This window comes from Phalacrocorax carbo, chromosome 5 (assembly GCF_963921805.1).
Source record: "Phalacrocorax carbo chromosome 5, bPhaCar2.1, whole genome shotgun sequence".
In the NCBI taxonomy this organism is placed as follows: domain Eukaryota; kingdom Metazoa; phylum Chordata; class Aves; order Suliformes; family Phalacrocoracidae; genus Phalacrocorax; species Phalacrocorax carbo.
The window spans coordinates 44,604,962-44,617,842 of NC_087517.1; the positions used below are offsets into that span (position 1 = coordinate 44,604,962).

At 43.3% G+C, this 12,881-nt stretch overlaps 1 protein-coding gene across 9 annotated transcripts in view; it reads left to right on the forward strand.

Annotated features, from left to right (window-relative positions):
• DIP2A (disco interacting protein 2 homolog A) overlaps window positions 1-12,881 on the forward strand; it is a 131,455-nt gene that overhangs the window by 81,663 nt on the left and 36,911 nt on the right. For all 9 annotated transcript variants that reach the window (XM_064452255.1, XM_064452259.1, XM_064452256.1 and 6 more), the window contains 5 exons: window positions 3,882-3,946; window positions 4,264-4,357; window positions 4,831-4,950; window positions 6,411-6,525; window positions 7,688-7,827. In XM_064452255.1, the coding sequence (XP_064308325.1) occupies window positions 3,882-3,946; window positions 4,264-4,357; window positions 4,831-4,950; window positions 6,411-6,525; window positions 7,688-7,827 (534 nt within the window). The remainder of the gene's footprint in view (window positions 1-3,881; window positions 3,947-4,263; window positions 4,358-4,830; window positions 4,951-6,410; window positions 6,526-7,687; window positions 7,828-12,881) is intronic.

The window sequence follows — 12,881 nt, forward strand, 5'->3', positions numbered from 1 at the left end:
TCAAGGGCCCAAAAGGTACAGGTGGGCTTTTGGTGTAGTTGCCTTTGAGACGGAGAGAATTAAACAGCTGTCTAGCTTGCCTGGCCTCTTGAAGGACCCTTCTGTTGTGGGGTTGCTGAGGGTCAAAGAACAACAGGTACCAACTGTCACCACAACAGCGCACCGGTGGCAATATCGCACCAACCGAGACTCCCTGATTCCCATCCATTTACCGACTGGAGAGCCAAGAAGTGATCAGCAAGACTTACTCACCTTTCAGCAGTCCCATATGGCCAGTGTGGAAGTCCAATGGAGAGTGGAGGCTAACAGTAGACTATTGTGGTCTGAATGAAGTCACTCCACCATTGAGTGCTGTTGTGCCAGACATGCTAGAACTTCAATATGAACTGGAGTCAAAGGCAGCCAGGTGGTATGTCACAACTGATATCGCTAATGCATTCTTCTCAATCCCTCTGGCAGCAGAGTGCAGGCCACAGTTTGCTTTCACTTGGAGGAGTGTCCAGTACACCTGGAATCGACTGCCCCAGGGGTGGAAACACAGTCCTGCCATTTGCCATGGACTGGTCCATAATGCACTGGAACAAGGTGGAGCTCCAGAACACCTTCAGTACATTGATGACATCATCGTGTGGGGCAACACAGCAGAAGAAGTTTTTGAGAAAGGAGAGAAAATAGTCCAAGTCCTTCTGAAAGCTGGTTTTGCCATAAAACAAAGTAAGGTGAAGGGACCCACACAAGAGATTCAGTTCTTAGGAATCAAATGGCAAGATGGACGTTGTCAGATTCCAGTGGATGTGATCAACAAAATAGCAGCCATGTCTCCACCAACTAGCAAAAAGGAAACACAAGCTTTCTTGGGCATTGTGGGTTTTTGGAGAATGCATATTCCAAATTACAGTCTGATCATAAGCCCTCTCTATCAAGTGACCCGGAAGAAGAACGATTTCAAACGGGGCCCTGAGCAACAACAAGCCTTTCAAAAAATTAAACAGGAAATAGTTCATGCAGTAGCTCTTGGGCCAGTCTGGGCAGGACAAGATGTAAAAAATATGCTCTATACCACAGCCGGGGAGAATGGCCCTACCTGGAGCCTCTGGCAGAAAGTGCCAGGGGAAACCCAAGGTCGACCCCTAGGGTTTTGGAGTCGGGGATGCAGAGGGTCCGAAGCCCGCTATACTCCAACTGAAAAGAGATATTGGCAGCATATGAAGGGGTTCGAGCTGCTTCAGAAGTGGTTGGTACTGAAGCACAGTTGCTCCTGGCACCCCGACTGCCAGTGCTGGGCTGGATGTTCAAAGGAAACATCCCCTTTCACACCATGCGACTGATGCTACATGGAGTAAATGTGTTGCACTGATCACCCAGCGGGCTCGAGTAGGAAACCCCAGTCACCCAGGAATCTTGGAAGTGATCATGGACCGTGGGGCAGATGCCCTGTGGGGTTCATTACAGCAATGGAAGCAGAGTAACTGGCAGCGCAGAGGCAAACCCATCTGGGCTGCCACATTGTGGCAAGATTTTGCTGCCTGGGTAGAGAACCTGGTTGTAAAGGTATGTCATGTGGATGCTCACGTCCCCACTGAAGAACATCGAAACAACCAGCAGGTGGATCAGGTTGCCAAGATTAAAGTGGCTGAGGTGGATCTGGACTGGCAACATAAGGGTGAACTATTTCTAGCTCGGTGGGCCCATGACACCTCAGGCCATCAAGGGAGAGATGCAACATACAGGTGGGCTCATAATCGAGGGGTGGGCTTGACCATGGACAATCTTGCACAGGTCATCCATGAATGTGAAACATGCGCTGCAATCAAGCAAGCAAAGTGGGTAAAGTCTCTGCAGTATGGGGGATGATGGCTGAAATATAAGTACGGGCAGGCTTGGCAAATTGACTATATTACACTCCCACAAACCTGCCAGTTGAGCTGGCCCTACCCAGTCATACCCTTATGTACTGTGGAAGGGGATAAAGCCCCTGTAGTGCATGTAAAAAATATGCTGGGGAAAACAGTCTGGGTTCTTCCTGCCTCGGGCAAAGGCAAACCCATTCGTGGGATTGTGTTTGCTCGATGATCTAGGTGTACTTGGTGGGTGATGTGGGAGGATGGAGGAGTCCAATGTGTGCCTCAAGGGGGTTTGATTTTGGGTGAAAACAACCAATGACTGAATGGCATATGCTGTTAGTTGCTATATAATGTTGTATGTCATAACTACTATGGTTGCTATATGCCATATCAATGGTATCATTGTGGGAATCTCCCAAATTAATAAAAAAAATGAACTTTCATCGAACCAAGCAAAGTGCAGCAGTGATAGAACAAGGACTAACAGTGCAGTGGTGATGAAAGAAGGACTGACTTCAGCATGCAACAATCCAACACCACACATAACATCTCTCCAGCCCTGAAAGACTCGTACAATAGATGGAACCCAAAGTCATGGACTAAATGGACATTTTACAGGGGTGGTCTGTAGACTAGGGGAATGATAAATGAAATCAGTATATTTTATTAAAGGATGAGAAGGCAGGTAGGGGTTATTGAAGTTGTATTGGATAGTATGGGACCTGAGCATGATGTAAATGGTATGGAATAAGGGGTGGATACTGTCAGAGTTTTACCTGGGATGGAGTTCATTTTCTTCACGGCAGCTGGCACAGTTCTGTGCTTTGGACTTAGTATGAAAACAATGTTGATAACACACAGATGTTTTGGTTGCTGCTGGGTAGTGCTTGTACTAGTCAAGGACTCTTCTAGCTTCCCATGCTCTGCCAGGTGTACAAGAAGCCAGGAGGTGAGGGGGCACAGCTAAGAGAGTGGATTCAAACTGGCCAAAGGGATATTCCATATCATGTAACATCATGCCCAGTATGTTAACTGGGAGGAGCTGGCTGGGGGAGGCAGGCAGCAATCACGGCTCGGGGATGGGCAGCGCCAATCAGCAGGTGGTGAGCGGTTGTGTCATTTGTGGGTTTTATTTTTTTCCCTTTTCCTTTGTTATTATTATAATAATCATCATTATTATAATAATCATTATAATAATCATTATTATAATAATTTTATTATAATAATTATTATTTTATTTTAATTATTAAACTGTTATCTCAACCCACAAGTATTTTTGCTTTTGCTCTTCCCATTCTCTCCCCCATCCCACGGGGGTGGGGGGAGTGAGCGAGCAGCTGCGTGGTGTTTAGTTGCTGACTGGGGCTCAACCACGACAGTAAGTTAGATAGGTCCAACTTCGAAATGATACTCATAGCTTTGAATATTCAGACAATTTATGTTGCAAAATCATGTTTAGTAGTTTTAAAAGAACTTGGTAGCTTTCATTGCAAAGGGAAAGACAAATGTCCTCATTTATAATCAATGTGATATGTGAAGGAAAGTAAGAAGCCACTTGTGAAATCATAATCCATGTGTATTAATTTTTTTTTTAACCTATGTTCTGTATTGATTTTATTCAAGGGTTTGGATTTTTCAATCTTCATAAATTTGTTAGTTGGTGGTAAGAGTTATATTGATTTTTCATCCTCTTGAAAACAACTTCGCTACAAATCTGTTCTGTTCTCCCTGATGCCTTTTGAATGCACTGGCCACTTTATGAAATCGTAAGAGGGCCAGTTGGAAATGTCCACAAGCAGAATTAGAGGAGCCCTGCCAGCAGAAATTGAGGGAACTTTCTTAGACTGATTCTAGAGACCATTTGGGTAGCTTGGATCTCTTTGAAGAGCTTTGAATGCTGCTGATTACAGCTGTAGCTGCTCTAACAGTGCAGACTGGTGTGCCATGCAGACAGGCTGGTGTTGGAAGTTTCATAGTTGCTTTAACAAATATATTGAGTTCTCATAAAAATTCTGATAGTTTTTCCTTCGCTTTCAGCTGAAACACTAACAAATGTCTTGGATTTCAAAAGAGATGCTGGCCTTTGGCATGGAGTATTAACAGTGAGTATTTGAATGAATGAAAAAACCTGTAGCAAGTTGCTTCTCTCAGGGGTAGAGTATTGGTATCAGAATGAAGTCAAACTCTCTCAAACTATTTATATTTCAGTATTTGTATTTTTCAGGGTAATGTGTTAGTTTTTCAGTAACAGACTGCACAGGCATAGCTTATGTTTTTTCTGACTATACACATAGTTTTCTCTAACAGTTAAATGTAAGAGTCATGCTGTACCTGTGATGATTTTAAGTATCGGTACATGCTGTATACTAAAAGTGTATTTGAGACACTTTAAAGTTCTTTTTATATTTTTTTTTCTCAGAGTGTTATGAACAGGATGCATGTCATCAGTATTCCCTATGCATTAATGAAGGTTAATCCACTTTCCTGGATACAGAAAGTCTGCTCATACAAAGGTAACCTTAAACTATTTCTACTTAACCCATCTCTGATGATTAAAAAACCCAAAGCAAAACAAAATGTAAATAAATTTGTTTGTATAAAAGACCTGCATGGGTTGAGGCCATTGCTGTTTTATCCAGCTGACTTTTTTTGACACAGCTTTAGCAATTGGGTGCTCCAGTATTATATGGACTGATAGGTTCATTGATGAGTAATCTTGATGGCTTCTCTGACAGATCTTTAAGGAAACTGTATTCCTCATCTCAGTATTTGAATTTACAATAAAGGTTTAAATTCTATAATCAAGTCTGTCTGGAGACATTGAGTATACACATGTCAGTAATTTAATGTTTGGCATTTGTATTTGTTTCCTATGTTTGTAATTTATTTCATAAATTCATGTAAATACACAAAAATATTTATATAATTTTATAATTGGTCCTTATTTTGTTCTGCACATGCACCCTAATTATTTTTTTATTTTCAGCCCGTGTAGCAGTAGTAAAATCCCGTGATATGCACTGGTCACTTTTGGCTCAGAGGGATCAGAGAGATGTCAGTCTGAGCTCTTTACGAATGTTAATAGTGGCAGATGGAGCTAACCCGTGTGAGTATGGATGCATTTTCTGAGTGTGAGTCTAAGATGAACTAAAGCACACTGTAAATCACAGAACTCTGGGTCTGCACTGTAGGAACAGCTCAGCAGCACTGGCTATAGTTCATCTTCAGCAAAACAGCAGCAGTATTTCATTGCCAAGGACACTGGAGTGAAACTTTCATAGAAAATGTTCTGAAGGATCTATTCTTTATATAAAGAATAGTTGGTAATGTAATTTGAAAGAGGCTTTTTAAATTTCAAGTAAATCATAATGCCAGTTTCAAAGTAGTTGCTCATGTGTTGCATGTAGACATAAAATCTTTGAGTTGCAGTGTGTCTGATTCTGTACATGCCTCTAGGGCTTGTCTCAGTCATGTGCAAAGACATAAAAATGGGAACAGTCACAGCCTTAACACAAAACCACGACAACTATTAACTAGAGTATGCGGTAGGTTCCTGCCTTTTTCTGTCAATCATTTGGTGGTGGTTTACAGTAATTTGACAAAGCAGCGGGGGGTTTTTTTGTTTTGTTTTGCAACAGGCAAGAATATATCTTAGTTGCTTAATTTTGCTGTTCTCGTACACCAGAAAATCAATAGTATTTCAGATTCCTTGGAGTTGCATGATGAGAGGTCAGCAAGTCATGATGGCGGAAGATGAAAGCTTGAAGTGGTCTTACTAAGATTATATTTGTTGTAAGCACTGTTTCGGAGCTGATGCTTAGAAAGTTAGGCAATTCATTCTGTAGTAAAATACTACTGTATGCTAGCGATGGCAATGCTTTTTCATTTTGTTTGCACTTAGCTATATATAGCTGTGCAAATTAATTTTTTTAACTTCATCTTTTCATCAGTGCTGTACTGTTACATGAATTGACATGAAATTATACCTAGGATGTAGTATAACCAGTGGAGTTTGGTGGTTTGCATTATGTGCTGCAATTCCACAACTATAAAATACAAAGCTGTAGGTGATGAGATATCCTCTTGCATTTTGGGCTGAATGCTAAAGGCCTCGTAGAGTTCTGAACTGAACTGAAGTGAAGATACGTCAAAGTATTTGATGTTAATTTCTAAATGGTCTGGTTCTGTGACCGCTATAAGAAACACTCATATAGGAGCTATATAGGAAGCCAACAGATACTGTTATGATCAGTGACAAGATACTCTGACCACTGAAGGACTTGCCATGATATTAATTATTAAGGAGTGCTACCAGAGAAAGAGAATATGTAGTTGTGAATTTCTTACAGTGAATTATTTGTTAACCACTGGGAGTTTACTCTCCAAATCTAACATCTAATAATATGCTGGAATGTCTTTTAGATTGTTTGAAAGTATATTGGTTTTGTGCACGGATGCAGCCATATTTGTATAGCTGAGCTGAGAGTAAGCATAGACTTCGAAATCCTGCCGCTCAAGCTTTCTTGGCCTTGGCAAAGTTTCCAATTGTATGATTGTTCTTTTTAGGGTCAATATCTTCCTGTGATGCATTCCTGAACGTATTTCAATCCAGGGGTTTGAGACCAGAAGTAATCTGTCCCTGTGCTAGTTCTTCAGAGGCACTAACTGTTGCTATTCGCAGGTAATTCTCTTTTCTGAGAAGTGAACGGAAGCATTTCTTGACCCTTGAAGTGTATCTGGTGTTAAAATGGTAGTCAGAACAGATGCTTACCCACATAAAGATGCCCAAAGACCTGGCCAGAGGAAGTCTGAGGCTCACAGGTTATCCCCTTCACTGAAGGATGGGTGACTTCTTTAAAACTTTTTTTTTAAAGTTTCATAATTTTTTAAAGTAGTCAGTGATAAGGTGGTTTTTTTGTTTTGTTTGTGGTTTGGTTTGTGGGGGTTTTTTGTGTGGTGTTCTGTTTGTTGGTTTGGGTTTTTTTTACTGCTTGGGAAAGCGAGGTCTTGTCATCACTGATGTTGCTGGAAGACCTTTATAAAATGCCCCCAAAATCAAGACTGTTACTTATTTGGGACAAAGAAGATGCTGAATATTCGAGTAGTTGTTTATAAACAATATCTTGTAAGCAGAAGGCTAAAGAAAGAAAAAATATTTGTAACTGGCCTGAAAAATACAGTTTACTTTCTGGACATAGCAAGGGATGCTCTGAAAAAAAGCAAATACTTTAATTATGAGTAGATGTGTAGATGGAATATGCTGGAATTTTTTGACAGTGGTTTTGATCAAAATATGCTTTTTCAGAAAATGAATTTCAAGAAAACACAAAACAAAAAAGTTTGAGATTCTTGGAGTACTTTCCCTGGTGGGAGAACTGACATTTCCCAACTTAAAAAAATTTACTTAAAGAACTGTTGTTTTACAACAGCACCTGGAATCTTTTGTTCTGTTCCGTCCTGAAAGTTGAACAGTTACACAAAATGGAGTTGCTGGTCCTCAGGCAATTCTCCTCAGAGTAAGAAGTGCCAAGTCCCCCAGACACTTACTAATTTTTCCTGGTGTTTAGAAAATTTAGCCTTTGAATGCTGATTCTTGACGCTTTTTTGCCTATCATAGAACTAAATCCTCTCTTCTAACAGAGCGGAAGCTATGTGAAGTTTTGTTCTGGCTCTTTTTTCATCTAGTTAAAATATATTACCAGTCTTGAACTCTTGTTTATTTAAAATGAGAGACCATTATTTCTCTTAACCTTAACGGGCCTGAGAGACTTGCACAGTGTTTTTGATGACCATATTGCTATTGGTCTGTTGATTCACATCTGATTTGACTTTCTGTTTTTCAGACCTCCAGAACTGGGTGGGCCTCCTCCAGGAAAAGCAGTGTTATCTATGAATTGTCTGAGTTTTGGTGTGATAAGAGTGGATACAGAAGAGAAGTTGTCCGTGTTAACTGTACAGGATGTTGGTCAGATTATGCCTGGAGGTAGGAAAGCATTTCATGTAGGTTTAAGCATACTGCACATAAGTTATTTTTGCTATTACACTAGTGCTGATGAAGTAAATAAAAATGTCAAAGGTTAAATACCATCAAGGATGTTTTAATGCATTACTTAAACACATAACAATTAAGTACTGTCTCAACTAGATTATTCACTGTTTCAGTAGAGATTAATCAATGATAAATTTCAATGACCATAGGTTTTGGTATGGGCAGATGCTTTTGGCTGGTTGGCAGAGTTGTGTTATTGTTTACTTAGCATAGTGCTAACATACAGCTATGTGATAACAAATATAGCAGAACAAAACAAAAATTTTAGTAAGAAAGTCAATCTTTAATCCAGGAGTGATAGTCCACATATTAATAGAATAGAATCAAATATTTCATTTGGAAGGGACCTACAACGATCATGTAGTCCAGCTGCCTGACCACTTCAGTGCTGACCAAAAGTTAAAGCATGTTATTAAGGGCATTGCCCAAAGGCCTCTCAAACACTGACAGGCTTGGGGCATCAACCACCTCTCTAGGAAGCCTGTTCCAGGGTATGACCACCTTCTCAGTAAATAAATGCTTCCTAATGTCCAGTCTAAACCTCTGCTGGTGCAGCTTTGAACTATGCCCATTCATCCTGTCCTGGATACCAGGAAGAAGAGACCATAGCCTCCCTTTCCATGTCCCCTCGTCAGGAAGCCGCAGAGAGCAATGAGGTTGCCCCTCAGCCTCCTTTTCTCCAAATGAGAGAAACCCAGAGTCCTCAGCTGCTCCTCACAGGACATGCCTTCCAGCCCTGTCACCAGCTTGTTGCCCTCCTCTGGACACATTCACATACCTGGGATCACAGAGATGTGGTGGGATGCTGTCTCTTTAGAAAGGATGGGAGAGAACAGGGGTTTGGTTTTTTTTAATGTGAGGGAGCTCACCTAAGGATGGATGAGGAGCCAGCTCAGAGCTTATAGGTAAGGATTAAAGAGCAGACCAGTATGGGTGATGTTGTAGTTGATGTCTGCTATAGACTGCCTGACCAGGAAGAACAAGTGCATGAGGCCATCTGCAGACAGCTAGAAAGCTAGAAACATTTGCAGGTCCTCGTCCTCATGGGGTACTTCAGCCACCTCAGTGTGTGCTGGAGAGACAACATGACAGGGCATAAGCATCCAGGATGTTCCTAGGGATCATCAATGACAAATTTGTGACCCAAGTGATAGAGGAGCCAATGAGGAGAGGGTGTTTGCTGGACCTCATAGACACAATTGAGAAGGCACTCACTGGGCATGTGAACGTTGAAGGCTACAGTGACCATGAGATAGTAGAGTTCAAGATCCTGAGAGGACAGGGCATGGCAAACGCAAGATCATAATGTTGCACTTCAGGAGAGTGGACTTCAGCCTCTTCAGGGATCTGCTTGGTAGAGTCTCATGGGATAAGGCCCTGAAGGGGAGAGGGGCTCAAAAGAAAGCTGTTTAATATTCAAGGATCACCTCCTCCAACATCAAGAGCAGTCCATCCCAAAGAGCTGGAAGTTGGGAAAAAACGCCAGGAGTCCTGCAGGGATGGACAAGGAGCTCATGGCAGAAACCATACATAGTAAGGAAATATACAGAAGGTGAAAGCAGGGGTAAGTAACCTGAAAGGAATACAGAGACACGATCTGCACATGCAGAGATGGGGTAAGGAAAGCCAAAGCCCAGTTGGAATTGAATTGGGGAGGTATGATAAAGGCAACAAGAAGGACTGTAAATACAAGGGAAAATGTGGGCCTGCTGCTGAATGAGGCAGAGAATCTAGTGACACAGGACACGGAAGAGGCTTGAGATACTCAGTGCCTTCTTCACGTTGGTCTTTACCATCCAGACTGGTTTTCAGAAATCCTAGACACTGGAGACCTGGGGGAGAGTCTGGAATAAAGAGGACATAACCTTGGTAGAAGAGATGAAGTTAAGGAATACTTAAGCGAACAGCACATGCACAAGTCTATGGGCCCTGATGGGGTTCACCTGTGAGTGCTGAGGGAGCTGTTTGATGTCACTATGAGGCCACTCTCAATATTTCAATGACTGGCAACTGGGAGAAGTGCCTGAGGGGTGGAGGAAAGCAAACGTCACTCCTGTCTTCAAGAAGGGCAAGAAGGAGAACCCAGGGAACTGCAGGCTGGTCAGCCTCACCTCAAAGCCTGGGAAGGTGATGGAATAACTAATTCTGGAAATCATTTTCTCTGGCACGTGGAGAACAAGGAAGTCATCAGAAGTAGTCAGCATGCAGTTACCAAGGAGAAGTCGTGCTTGACCAACCTGATTGCCTTCTACAATAAAGTGACTGGCTTAGTAGATAAAGGGAGAGCAGTGGATACTGTCCACCTTGACTTTGGTCGAGTTTTGGACACTGCCCTCTGTTAGATCCTCACAGAGAAGCTGATGAATTATAAGGTGGAAGAGCAGACAGGGAGGTGGACTGAAAACTAACTGAACGACCAGGCCCAGAGGGTGGCAGTTGGTGGCACAAAGTCTGGTTGGAAGCCAGAAACTAGCTGTGTAGCCCGAGGCTCAATACTGGCTTCAGCATCATCATGAATGTTCAATATACTCATCAGTGACCTGGATGAAGGGATAGAGTGTAACCTCAGCAAGTTCAAAGATGATACCAAGCTGGGAGGAGTGGCTGATACACCAGCAGGCTGTGCTGCCATCCAACGAGACCTTGACAGGCTGGAGAGCTGGGCCAACAGGAACCTCATGAAATTCAACAAATGCAAGTGCAAGGTCCTGCACCTGGGGAGGAACAACCCCATGCACCAGTACAGGTTGAGGGTTGATCTGCTAGAAAGCATCTCTGTTGAGAAGGACCTTGGAGTGCTGATGGACAACAAGGTGACCATGAGCCAACAATGTGCCCTTGTGGCCAAGGCGGCCAATGGTATCCTGGGATGCATTAAAAGGAGTGGGACCAGCAGCTGGTCAAGGGAGGTTATTCTCTCCCTCTACTCAGCCCTAGTGAGACCACATTTGGAGTACTGCGTCCAGTTCTGGGCCCCCCAGTTAAGAAGGATGTGGAACTGCTTGAGCAAGTCCAGCGGAGAGCTATGAAGAAGGTCAGGGGACTGGAGCGTCTCCCTTATGAGGAAAGACTGGGAGACTTGGGTATGTTCAGCCTGAAGAAGAGAAGACTGAGGGGAGATCTTGTCAATACTTATAAATATCTGAAGGGTGGGTGTCAAGAGGATGATGGGGCCAGACTCTTTTCAGTAGTGCCCAATGACAGGACAAGTGGTAATGGGTGCAAGGTGGAGCACAGGAAGTTCCACCTGAATATGAGGAAAAACTTCCTTACTGTGAGGGTGACAGAGCAGTAGAATAGGCTGCTCAAAGAGGTTGTGGAGTCTCCTTCTCTGGAAATACTCAAAACCTGCCTGGACGCAGTCCTGTACCCCCTGCTCTAGGTGTACCTGCTCAAGCAGGGGAGTTGGACAAGATGATCTCCAGAGGACCCTTCCAACCCCTGCCATTCTGTGATCCTGTGATTAATGATCTAGGTGATGGGGCAGAGTGTATCCTCAGCAAGTTTGCAGGTGGCACAAAGCTGGGAGAAATGACTGATAACACCAGCAGGTTGTGCTGCCATCCAGAGGGATGTGGACAGGCTGAGGGAATGGTCTGACAGGAACCTCATGAAGTTCAGAAGAAGAAATGCAGCATCCTGCCCCCTGAGGAGGAATAACCCCATGCACCAGGACATGCTGGGAACCAACTGTTTGGAGAGCGGCTTTGCAGAAAGGGCCCTGGGGTTCACAGTGGCCACCAAGTTGAACATGAATCATAATGTGCCCTTGCAGCAAAGGCGGCTAATGGTACACTGGGAGGAGTGTTGCCAGCATGTCAAGGAAGGTGATCCTTCCCCTCTGATCAGTACTGGTTAGGCCACAGCTGGAATACTGTGTCTGTATCTGGCCTCCCCAGTAAAAGAGAGAGATGGAGCTACTGAAGTGAGTCCAGTGAAGGGTCAATAAGGTGACTAAGGGACAGGAGCATCTCAGCACATGAGGAGAAGCTGATAGAGCTGGGACTGTTCAGCCTGTAAAAGAGAAGGCTCGGGGGATGTCATCAATATGTACAAAGGGAGGTTATAGAGAAGACCGGGTCAGGCTCTCTTCAGTGGTGTCCCATGACAGAACAAGAGTCAATGGACACAAACTGAAACACATAAGCTTCCCTCTGAACAGAAGAAAAAACTTTCTGTTGTGAGGTGACTGAGCACTGGAATGAGTGCTCATTCTATTTTCCTGGTGCTCTCTTTTGAGGCTAGGCTGCTGAGTCATGTGTTATTTGGAGAGGAAAGCACTCTGAAGAAGATTAATAAACTTAGGATGCCAAACCAGACCTAAGGCTGTGGTCAGTGTCTGGGATCTGTGTTCTGAAAGACCACTTAGTGCCCTTTACTCCAGAAGTGAAGACTGCCACATCTAGGTTGGTAGCGTAATGTTCCCTGGTACCACTAGGTACCACTAGCTTCAAGACCTGTCCCAACCTGGTCTGGGTGTGCTTGGAACGGAGGATTTTTTTTTTTTTTAATTCTTACCCTTTCAGGTTTACTCTGTAGTGAGCAAAGCACCTGACTGCTTCTGGTCATGGTCATGCCCTTGGTACCTGTGGCTTTGCTGTTCTTAGTCCTGTTATAAACCTCATGACTTGCTGAGCTGTGGTTCCAAAGCCCTTCTCTCTGTAGAGCTTTTACTCAAGGTAAAGATGAAGGGAAGAGCCATCTTGTGCTATTTCAGCAACCACCTCTTCTCAGTACATCAAGGTCCTCATTATTACTAAGAGGAGGCAGACACCTTTCCAGTCTGCTGATAAAAAATTTTAGCCATCATGTAGCAAGTGGCACTGATCTTGTTTCACTTTCCTCATTACTCCCAGAAGCACTTTGCAACCAATAAGTTTGGAGGTTCAGTTATCCTTACTGAACTTAAATTCACATTCAGAGCTTCCTCCTGCTACCAATAAAAGACTGAGAAGAAGCTCTGCACTTCATACCAAAATAAAGGGAAA